General features: G+C 50.8%; 1 protein-coding gene and 1 pseudogene across 1 annotated transcript; both read right to left on the reverse strand.

Moving 5' to 3' along the window:
• Window positions 1-124: 124 nt before the first annotated feature.
• Window positions 125-5352, reverse strand: LOC144102198 (uncharacterized). The gene is made up of 2 exons (XM_077635510.1): window positions 5239-5352; window positions 125-429 (listed from the first exon to the last, which is right to left on the reverse strand). Exons 1-2 carry the CDS (start codon window positions 5294-5296, stop codon window positions 125-127), a joined length of 363 nt encoding a protein of 120 aa, XP_077491636.1. The 5' UTR covers window positions 5297-5352.
• Window positions 2450-2569, reverse strand: LOC144102825 (U2 spliceosomal RNA; annotated as a pseudogene).
• Window positions 5353-11783: the final 6431 nt, after the last annotated feature.

Consider the following 11783-nt stretch of genomic DNA (forward strand, 5'->3'; position numbering starts at 1 on the left):
TCATATGTCGTTGGACACCTGAACCGCGCCGTGAGGGAAGGAATAAAGGAGGGAGTGAAAGAAGAAAGGAAGAATAGGTGCCGTAGTGGAGGGCTCCGGAATAATTTCGACCACCTGGGGATCTTTAACGTGCGGCGGCCCCGTAGCTGGGACGGTAGGCGCTGGGCTGAGCGGTGGGCTGAGCGGTGGGCTGCGCGGTGGGCTGAGCTCTGGGCTCCGCTGCAGGGGTCGGGCCGCGGCTGACGGCGCGCGGCTGCGGGCTGGGCGCAGCGCCCTGCTGTAGTGCTTGCGCGAACGAAACCCGCGACGGACCAGCGGGCGACGGAGCAGGAGCAGTGGCACCGGCAGGCGACGGAGCAGGAGCGGTGGCACCGGCGGGCGACGGAGCAGGAGCGGTGGCTTGATTGTCACCGCTGGCCGAAGGCACCGCTGCGAGCCGAAAATACCCGTTTAACGTAGCGTTGATACATCTGCTGCGTTTGCGATCATAGCGATCGTTACGACACGTATATATACACCGCCGAAAGCTGAAGACTGGACAGCCGTCGCCGGAGCTCCGTTGGTAGAGCACCGGACGCTAAATTCAGAAGTAGTGGGTTTCGGATACCAACGGCGGCATGTAATTGTTTTCCGTCTCCTTTAAAATCAAATATCTTTAAAAAGTTTCGTTTTTTTTCCATGGGGGTTTAACGTCGCAAAGAGAGAGACAGAGGAAGACAGAAAGGCAGGGAGGTTAACTAGGCAACACCCGGTATGCTACCCTACACGTGGGAAGTGAAACGGAGGGAGAGACAGAAAAGGAAGAGAACAAAGGGATATGATAACTTTTCCACGTGTCCGTCGGCCGTTACTTGCAGGGTACACAGGGCACACACTGATTGTTCACAATCTTGCACTCAGTCCTGAGTCCTTCAAGCACTTTAAAGGTGCCTTCAAAGCTGTCCTCTGCGATGAAGGCGTACTCCAAGGACCCAGACTCTTTAACAAGTTTTTGCCGAATTAAGCGCCCACGGATGAACACCACATATTATTAAAAAAAACATCCCCTATGCTTCTTGGTTCGGTCAATGTTGGCATCTGTCATGTATGTCATAACGAGCACCACTTGTCCCTTCCCTTGTCTGCTCAACAGTAAAAGACAGATGGTATAGAGTACCTAGTCGAGGGTTTGACGGTATGCCGTCTGGTCAGGTCAGCAGAATGAATCTTCGGTTTACTGACCATGTGAATGTGGTCAGCTGACTTCAGCTAACATATCTGACATGGTCAGTGACCGAAAATTCAGTATACTGTGGACGAGAGCATACGTCGCAATAGCCGTCCCAACTAAGACGCTGTGCAAGCCGACAATGGCATGCTCCGTGACTACACACGACTAAACACGCAGCACCCCCAAACAGCGTCGTATACCCTTTGCACGGAAGAACTGAGTGCGAGGCCCTAGCTGTCGCGCAGGGTCTTAATTTTCACACAAATGTGATCAGCCCTCCCCCCACAGCAACGAAGAAGCAACAAATGTCCCGCCGCGCATTCAATATATTTGCGACACACGCGCACGCTTTCCTTCTAGTTGTATACTTGAGAACAAAAAAAAAACAATTTTAAATTTAACTTCGCTAACCCTGGAATTCAGCGAAAACAAGGACGCTTGCTAAGCACCTGAGGCTCGTCCACGGCAGCGCGTGCATGGAGAGCCATTCTATAGTATGTACCCACACGACCACGTGGCTTAGACGTAGTATCTCATGGTCTTACACCCCCATCAAATGTATTTAGGGTCAAAGGTGAACCCAAATGTCACCTAATGTCAAAGGTCAAAGATCAGAGGTCAACGAAAGGTCATGGGTTAAGGGCAGAGGTCAAGAGTTCCACGCCATAACTGTACCACGTACGGTCATACATGGCTAACGTAGTTGGGCTGAAGGTCATTGGAGGCCATTCTCCGGCCTATGCGACGACTGTTTTACCAAACGTGGTGAATCTTTTCGCTTCGTGTTCAACTGCAGTGACTTCTTTAGTTTCCCTACTTTTAAAGGGAAGCCCGTTCCTGCGTTCCGCGTTGTAGTCGGTGTAACATATGCTACTTGACAGGTGACGTGTTACTCAGTGTGACAGGTGACGTGTTGGCAGGTAGCAGCAGAGCGAAGCGCCACCTGACACGGCGAGAGGAATGGACAGCCGGAAGGCGGCTGCTACGGGACGATGCCGGAGGGTCGCTAGCAACGCAACAGGAATCTGCCAAGCGGTAGCAAGCGGCTTGCGAAGAGCTGCGCTCAAATTAAGATTTACCGTCTGTTGTAATGGGTCGTCTGTCTGTCTGTTACTGCCAGGAAGAAAGGAAAGTGCACAGGCCTGCTCACTGGCTCAAGCCGAGCCACAATCGCTACCACGTGCAGATAGTAGGAGAGTTGAAAGATGGGACAGAAAGACAGGATAGTAAAGACGCGCTAAAGGCAAGGCCGATCCCAGAGGTAGTGCAATACCGGGCCAACCGGTGGCGGGAAAGAAGCATCCTTCAAACTCCCCGCCACATTTCCAAAAATAAGTCCAACTTGGACCCGTAAGAGATACTCCATGGGTCCGGACAACTATAATGGGGCATGAATTTTTTTTCATTTATATATCAGGCGTATAGAATGCACCTTTCGAACCGCGGATAACGCTTGCTGTCACGGAGAATGTCAACACATGCTGGTTGTGGGAAACGTTTCCCCAAATCCCTGCCTTTCCTCGAAATCGACGGAGTCCAGAACATCGTCAACGCCAATTGCAATGATCACAATGAACGCGGCGGTGGCGGCTGAATGACGTCATAGCTGTCACGTGGTTTCTCCTCGGTTCAAGGTAAAACTCTCCTATACGGCGAAGCAGCTACGCAAGGTAGTAGTAAAGCATTCCCTTCACAGGAAGGGGACGATTAGATGGCTGCCCGGCCCTATTGAGCTGCGATGTAGGGGCTGCCGCACATTGGCGAGGGCTGCTTGCCACCGGGGGTACCTGTTGCTAAACCGTCGTCATCGCTTCAGATGAGGCGGCTGTTGCGAGTCCTTTCTGCCAATCTTTTCTCTCAAATCTCGTTTAACTCTCCAAATGTCTGCCCGTAGCAGCGATTATCCTCACGTGGCAGTGATTACCTGCACGTGGTAGCTACTGTGGATCAGCTTGAGCCGGTGGGCGGGTCCGTGAACTTTTCATTCTTCCCTAAGTCTCAACAACAACAACAAAACCCTGCCACTCATCGCACCACACAGCGGGACGCCAAGCTGTTAAGCCGGCTTGATTTCACCCGGCAGCCCCATAGGGTGCGCACTCTTACCTAGAAACAAGAGACACGCAGTCGCGATAAACAGCGACCACAATCCAGGGAAAGACAGACGTTTGCTGAAAATTGAAAATTGGTTTTTGAGGAAAAAAAAAGACGCAGTAACCGTCTCGCATATCGCGGTGCACACCTGAAGCACGCCGTAAGGGAAGGGATAGAAGGACTGGGTGCAGAAAGGAAAAAAAAGAGGTGCTGTAGTGGAGGGCTCCGGAATAATCGTACATAATAATATCGTACAGCACACGGGAACCTTTGCGTTTCGCCTCCATCGAAACGCTGCCGCCGAGGTCGGGTTCGAAACCGGGTACTCCGGATCAGTAGCCGAGCGCCCTAATCACTGAGCCACCGCGGTGGGTAATCCGGATAGCCCAAGCAAAAAATGCAGTGGAAACAGATTAATGACGCTCAAACGCGATACCCGAAAGACGCTGGCTCGATCCCGGCCGCGGCAGTCGAATTTCGATGGAGGCGAAAATCAAAAGGCCCGTGTTCTGTGCGATGTCAGGGCATGTTAAAGAACTCCAACGTAGTCGAAATTTCCGGAGCCCATCACTACGGCGGCTCTCATAGCCTAAGTCGCTTTGGGACGTTAAACCCAAATAAACCATAAAGAAATCGTAAATGCACTTAGGGGAGTACGGTGCGGAGCTACGTAGGTGTTGCTGTGCACCAAGAACGGACTAAAACGAGACGGCAGCGCTCGGAAACGTGCCGTGGATCAAGGCACTCATCAAGCGGAAGAGCGTTCCACAGCACCTGCTCCGTGTCAGGTCAGCAGCATGGCCGGAACACACAGGCGTACGGGCGACGTGTGCAGAAGCGCGTGCTCGAGGAGCGGCGAGACGCACAGTGCGCATGCGCAAGGCGAACGTTCGGCAATGCATTCTCGGCAGGAACGCGCCGCCGGTCACAAATGCGCGGCTTGGCTGGACCCCTTTTTATTAGTTCTATCAAAAAAAAAAAAAACGACGTGATGCGAACCGACGCGATCCTTTGTATTGGGTTATGCGCTTCGGTCAGGTATTTCACGTAATCTGTTAGCACTGACGTTGGTAGCATCCCTGGATGTTAGTAATTTTGTTCACTGCGAACACATTCTGTCGTATAGCAATGCTACGGCTAGGTCATATTTTCCCTAGACTGCAGCATCAATGGAAAACGTTGGTGGTCTTAACAAGAGATACTAATATTAATTATATCGAAAGAGTGCATTGTCCACAACGCAGGCTTTAGCTTGAGCAAGCTGAAGGCTTTGCCATTTGACTAAGCATGCGCGCTTTGTTCGAACAAAGCAAGGCTCTTCACAGCCCGAGGGCAGCGCGCCCAATACCGGCGTTGCATATGGCGACACTGTTAGAGCCACGAGGACCGGAGATGCGCAAAGGCCCGCGCGAACCCGAAGCTATTGCGACGTACGCAATCCAAACGCTACTTCACATACAAGCGGAAACGCTATTGATTTCTGTCGCCACGGCGCACAAAGCCGTTTCGAGCCATCGCGGCGGGGCAAGCGGCCAGAGTGAAGAGGTTCCAAAAATATCTAAATTTTTCGCTGCAACGCGCTGCTCGATCGCTATATTCGCTCAGTCGCTTGCACGTGAACCAACCTTAACGCGATATAAAGGCTCTCAATGTCGCTTCGGCTCAACCAAACCAGGCATTTTTTTTTCTCTCAAGTCACGGTCACTCACGCTCAAATAAAAATTACGGTGCATGATAGCGAAAACAAACGGGTAACGAAGCTCGTGAATTTCATTCAGCCTTCTCGCAAAAATTTAATACTTTAGAACACAATCATCCTAGTCCACGAGGTTAGGCCTAAAGTGACCACCATGTGACGCCAGATGAACAAAGGGATCGAGCGCCCAAACGACAGCGGCGGAGGCCACAGAACCGAAAGGAAATTCGCTACGCACCTGGAGGTCCACCAGCTGAGTCGTTTTTCTTCTTGTCTTTGCGCTTTCCTTTCCCCATTTAGATAGCAGGCCACAAACACAAATGGCAATCACCGGAACGGACGTCTTGACAGCCTGCCGAGAAGCTGGAGGAAGGCAAAAAGGCTGCGTTGTTACTCTTTTATAGTGACCTTTTCCGCTCCGTGATTCGCTCATATGCTTCGCCACGAGCTGCACGTGTTCCGCCGTCATTGGCTACGCTTGGAGACGTCATGCGCGTGCCGGCGCTTCAGCCTCCAAGAACGCATAAAGAAAAAAAAAAACTATGGAACCAAAGGAAATCGTCGTACGATACCGCGTTACTACAGCTCCTTATGGCAACGCAAAGTCCCGGCGCGTCTCGAACACGCGCGCTGTGGAACTCGAAGACAACAAGTGGAGGGGGACTCCGCTTCGAAACCCAAGTAGTCCTAGAAGCTACTTTGCCGAGAGGGTGTAGTTCGGAATATACATAAGCGCATACCAAGGTCACGGGCGTACAAAATGAGAAAAAGTTACTAGCGCTGATAGCATTCATTTCCCATTTTGTGCAAGTCCGTGGTTTCAGCTCAGAGATCCACATGACTGAGCCACCACAAAGCGGCGAATAAAGAACTGTAGCGATTTGTCAACATTTCTGGCTTTTACCTATGTCTCTATGTATTTGTTAATGCATCCGTTTAATTCATTTTATTCCCACGTGCTAGCGTGATTAGGCGTTAGGTGCCTTAGCCAGAGGACGTGGGAACACGCCTGACAGCGACGGCCCTGTTTCGATGTATACGCGAAATTATTTAAAGAACCCTGTGTGTTCGAAGTTACTGCAGTACGCCTCTATACGACGGCCACGTTTGACTTCAACCTGCGTTTAATGCTGGCTATCAAATTCAGGCAAAGCGCCGAGTAGAATGGCAATGCAGTCGCCACGTTTCGCTTGATGAGCGCGAACGTCAAGTGTAGTTTAAATATTTAGCTTAAACGCTTGTCGTTACCTCGTGTTCGGGAAAGAGGCCACGCTGGGTCGAACACTGCTGCCTACCACAGCAACGCCAGCTTCAAGGAAGCGCCACGTGACAACGTTTAGCCGCCGCGGTGGCCCAGTGGTTACGGCGCTCGGCTGCTGACCCGACAGACGCGGGTTTGATCCCGGCCGCGGCGGTCGAATTTCAATGGAGGCGAAATTCTAGATGTCCGTGCACTGTGCGATGTCAGAGCACGCTAAATAACCCCAGGTGGTCGAAATTTCCGGAGCCCTTCACTACGGCGTCTCTTATTGTCTGAGTTGTTTTGGGACGTTGAACCCCTCAAACCAAACCAAACAACGTTTTCTTCCTTTTTGTGATGTTAGGAACGCTAGATGATCATGGAACTCCGTTACTGCAGCGTTGTGCTGCCGCCACACTCTTCATGAGCGCTTCTGATCGAATTTCGTGTAGTTCGCAAAGCGCTGAGACCTGATGCCGCAGCGCTGGGCTACGAAAAATTGGTTTTGAAGAAAAGAAACGGCGATGTAATTGTCTCGCTTCTCCGGTGGAACAATCCGCTTTCAAACCGGCGCCCGTTCGAAAATAGAAGCGCTGGTATCACTGTAGCGTTTTGCTACATTAGGGTGGTGGTTACACCTTTATTGCCACAGAATGGAATTGATTAGTTGGGACTGGTGCGAGGCAGTGTGGCCTCCACTCGGGGGCGCGGCCTCTTGAGCTCGCGTGATGATGGCCAGCTGCGTTGTTTTCTTGAACTGGCCAAGAGCTTGTCCCATTCCTTCGTCGAGAGAGGTGGCAAGAATGTCATCGAAGAGGGTGGGCTATCGCATTCGGGCAGTGAGCGCGCCCTCCGACCCGAATGTCACGAGGGACGGGTTGATCTCCTTTCATGACCTCACCCATCAGTTTAGACTGGAGAGGCGTGCTTATGCCCCTCCCCACAAATTGTTAACAAAAGCGCAGGAAGTTACCTGACGCCGACTGCAAACACGCTCCCTTCTGAATCCGGCAGTGCTTCCCCTCAAGGACCCCCGGTCAGCACGACCCAAACTGCCATAAATATGGTGCAAGGGCCACATACGACCACATTCTGTGAAACTGCGCAAATGATCCGCTTCAGGCGGAGTTGTTACCATTTCCTTTGCCCCAAAAACCAATTATTATTATTACAGCTCCCTTCTCCCGAGCGGTGGGACGCCGCGCTGGTGAGGTCGGATCCCAAGATTCAAGTATGGACATTCCAGCGAGCTAATGAAGTCGCCGCTAGCCATGGGCTAGCGGCCATCTAGTATGTCTCCTGCAATCTGTTCTCGGCGCAATAAATGTTTTACAATCCAATCCATGAAAATTGAAAATTGGCTGTTCGGGAAAGGAAATGGTGCAGTATGTCTCAAATCTCGGCGGAAACCTGAACCGCGCCGTAGGAAAAGGGATAAAGGAGGGACTGCGAAAAGAAAGCAGGAAGGAAATCCAGTAGTGGAGGGTTCCGGATTTATTTTGACCTCCAGGGGACCTTTATATATTACAATTGGTTTTTTGGGGAAGGAAATGGCGCAGTATCTGTCTCGTATATCGTTGTAAACCTGAACCGCGCTCTAAGGGACGGGATAAAAAAGGGAGTGAAATAAGAAAGGAAGAAATAGGTGCCGTAGTGGAGGGCTCAGGAATAATTTCGATCACCTGGGGATCTTTAACGTGCACTGACATCGCACAGCACACGGGCGCCTTAGCGTGTTTCCTCCATAAAAACGCAACCGCCGCGGTTGGGTTCGAACCCGGTAACTCCGGATCAGTAGCCGAGCGCTCTAACCACTGAGCCACCGCGGTGGGTGGACCTTTAACTAGCACTGAAATTTCACAGCACATGGGCGTTACCTCGTGTTCGGGAAAGAGGCGCCGCTGGGTCCAACAATCCTGCCTACCACAGCAACGCCAGCTTCAAAGAAACGCCTCGCGACAACGTTCTCTTTATTTTTTACTGTTAGGACCAATATATTATGGTTTAATACCGTTGCCGCAGCGTTGATTTATTGCTTTCATTTTGACGTTAGGAACGCTACATAAGGGTGGAACTCCAATGGCGCTGCATTTGGCTGCCGCAACACCCTTCCAGACCGCTTCTGTTCGATGCCGTGTAGTTCGCAAAGTGCTGACACCCTATGCCGCTACGATAAATTTTTTGAAAAAAGGAAACGGTCCCCCTATCCTCCCTTCCTCTCCCCTCACCTCTTTCATTTCATTTCTCAATTCTGTGTGCTATCTTTTCTTTCCGCCGCCCCAGCTTAGGTGCTTCAGTATCGATGGCAGATGCAGGGGCTAGCAAAGATCTTTTCCTTCCTTTTTACTATTATTTTAATGAAAAACCACTACCACTAGAAAGGAAACGGCGAAGTAATCGTTCGAACCCGACCGCGGCGGCTGCGTTTTTTTGGAGGAAAAAGGCTAAGGCGCCCGTGTGCTGTGCGATGTCAGTCCACGTTAAAGATCCCCAGGTGGTCGAAATTATTCCGCAGCCCTCCACTACGGCCCCTCCTTCTTCATTTCTTCTTTCAATCCCTCCCTTGTCCCTTCCCTAACGGCGTGTTTCAGGTGTCCAACGATATATGAGACAGATACTGCGCCATTTCCTTTCCCCAAAAACCAATTATTATTATAAGTAATCGTTTTTATGGAGAAAAAACGCTTAGGCGCCTGTGTGCTGTGCGATATCAGTGCACGTTAAAAATCGCCAGGTGGTCGAAATTATTCCGGAGCCCTCCACTAAGGCACCTCTTTCTTCCTTTCTTCTACAATGACGCCAAAGAAAGAGCGGCGGCTGCTTTGAACTACATGACTTCACTGCTTTCCTTTCCTTTCTTGTTACAGCGAGAGCTCTATCTATGAAGTACCCCGATGCCGACCATTATGCCTGCTCATAGACACGTGATCATCCCCTGCACATGCCTCGCGCTACTTTTGTCGTCTCTGAGTAGGGCCTGCGTTCACCCGTGATCATATGACAACGCTTTGATCTTATTCGCGACAGTGCTCAAACTCTGACTTCATCAAAAGGGGTCTCAAGTGATTCGAGCGCAGGTGGAGAGCTAAATAAAGAGGGAGAGAGAAAAAGAGCCTGGCGGCCTGTTTTATACATCGTTTTTTACAAAGGTGAGAAATCAGCTTCAAAGGTCGTTGTTTGCTTAGTCCACCCCCATCGAAAAATCTCGCATATATGTGTCATATGTGTCTATCCCATACGTAATTATGGAACATGTGTAATACGTGCCCACATATGCGATACGTGCCTATATGTCATACGTGTCATAGGTGGAAATCTGTTGGGAAAGAGAAACGCTGGGCTGGAATTGAAAAGATGGAAATCATGAACTAGCTGCCATGCAATATAGGAAACTAAAAAATGCAAAAATGTACTGGGCAAAAAATAAATATATCGTGATGAACGTGACTCGTACCACCACCCTTCACATCCGTATCGCACTACACTAACCACTACTTCACCACGACTTTTTTTCTTTCTTTATTGATGCACTAATCCACGACTGCCACTTTGAACTGTTGTGTTATTTTTGTATGAAAAAACTCACGCTGTCCTCTCCATTACTTTGCAGCCGGTGTGTAAGACGTGAGGAGCAGAGGTTATTTTCCTCTTTTAAAGAATGAAACTAGAGAAGTGGTCTTCCACTGATACTGTAAATCTTGATGTGCACTGCGATAAGCATTGAAACAGGTTTTTCTCACCGGAGAAGTATTTTTTCCTACACCCGGAGTTCTGCTAAAGAAATACCCCTGTTATTCGTTGCGTAGCTCTACAGCGGTTCAACAAAGCAGAGAATGCCTTATCTACCGCCAACTAATCGTGTATTCAACTACATTGAAAACGCCGAACCAGAGACAGCTTGGGTAACCAGTGTTCAGAGCAAGATAGAGGGCACAAACAGAAAAAACAAGGAGAATATTGTGTGAAATAGACCAGGCAAATTTTTTGTCTTTGACATGCTCTGGCTCGGATTTGTTTCCTTTTGGTCGCTACATTTCCGCGCGTTTCACGAAGCACACGTGGCTGTATGCGAGGCACTCATGAACGACAATGTTTCCAGGATGTAGATGTAGTCTGATGTCTGATACGATGCACATCGTAGCTCCTGTCTGCGCGCGAGTGCCGCGTACGTGTGTTCACTCGAGACATACGTGTCCACCCCGGACATTCGCAACGCGTACGAACTGGTATTGAGTTCATATATGTTCATACGAGGCACATAACTTTATAAATATAACTCTATGTTGCCCATATGAATTCATACGAGACACATATGAAAGAAACCACATGGGATTTTTCGATAGGGAAGTGGCCCAATCATTTGCACTTTTCCTTGGTCCGGTACTTGTGCTGCCCTAAGCAATATGGTAGAGGGGGACGGGGGTGTCAGTAAGGAGAGTGTGCCGTCTAAACTCTTGGCTGAGTATTAAATTGATGGCGCCAATCATCTTGTCGGGTATAACTAGTTTGGTCTAAGGGAGATATGGATGGCACGGTACTGTATGTGTTATCTCTTGAAGCTGCAGCTGGGCTAAGAGGGACGCCATAGCGGCGGGATTCAGATTAATTTCGACCACCTGAAGATATTTGGCATGTTCTTACGTCGGACAGCACACCGGAGATCTTTCATTTCGCCTTACTGCGGCTATCGAAATGCGGCCGAGAGGGGATCCCGCAACCTTGAGTACAGCAGCAGAACGCTCCAACCACACCCGCACCTTGACGGGTCAATCGTCGTATAAAGTGATCACTGCTTTAGCATTAGACTTCGATGACGTCACACCGTGCCAGCTGCGCCTCTGATTTCTTTGAGCGCAGCTGCGACACGCCTCTTTATTCATGTGGAATTACAGACCACTAACAGACGGAGAGCCTATGCCAAGCCTGGTCTACAGCTTGCGGACACACATCGTTCTAAACATTAGAGAGTTGTAGCGTAGCGTGATGCGCTTCAGCGGGGCTCCACTGCGTACGCGCTGATTAGTCCCGATGCGGCAGGCGCGCACGCAGCTGACAGACACGTGGCGCCATCTGGCGCCCTCAGGGCGTTCTGCGCACACGCAGTGGCGCCTGACGGAAGACGATCACGGTAGCTGTTTGCGGATTGCGCTCTCTATTTCCTGCCGGGAATGACCGCGTGGTCTTCAAGCGTCACACAAGCGAGGCCGTCGATCCGTTTGCTGGGTGCGCCGATAAGCGCCGCAGTCATTCTCGGCCGAGCATCTTGAGGAAGGCTGCCACAGTGGAAGGCAGGCACTGCTCCCAGCGCACGCAGTGGCCGTCGCGGCTCCCGTAGAGGCCCGGCTTGCAGAAGCACCCGGTGCGGCAGTCCTCGGTGCAGGCCGGCGGGAGGCTCCGGCGACCGCACTCCAGCTCAGCGCAGGAGTCACTAGCGCAATTCTTGAACACCATGCCCGGTCCACACGGCATGGCACAGTTCATTCACTCGTCGGCCACTGCGACAACGCGCCTCATACGGAAAGTGAAAGTTGGCATCGAGGAAA

Source organism: Amblyomma americanum, chromosome 8, assembly GCF_052857255.1.
Source record: "Amblyomma americanum isolate KBUSLIRL-KWMA chromosome 8, ASM5285725v1, whole genome shotgun sequence".
Classification (NCBI taxonomy): Eukaryota; Metazoa; Arthropoda; class Arachnida; order Ixodida; family Ixodidae; genus Amblyomma; species Amblyomma americanum.

Excerpts from the sequence above, each read along its gene's own strand:
- LOC144102198 (XM_077635510.1), bottom strand. The coding sequence starts at position 5,296 with ATGGGGAAAGGAAAGCGCAAAGACAAGAAGAAAAACGACTCAGCTGGT. Across the intron at positions 430-5,238 it reads CTCAGCTGGTGGACCTCCAG|CGGTGCCTTCGGCCAGCGGT; the intron begins GTGCGTAGCGAA and ends TTCGGCTCGCAG.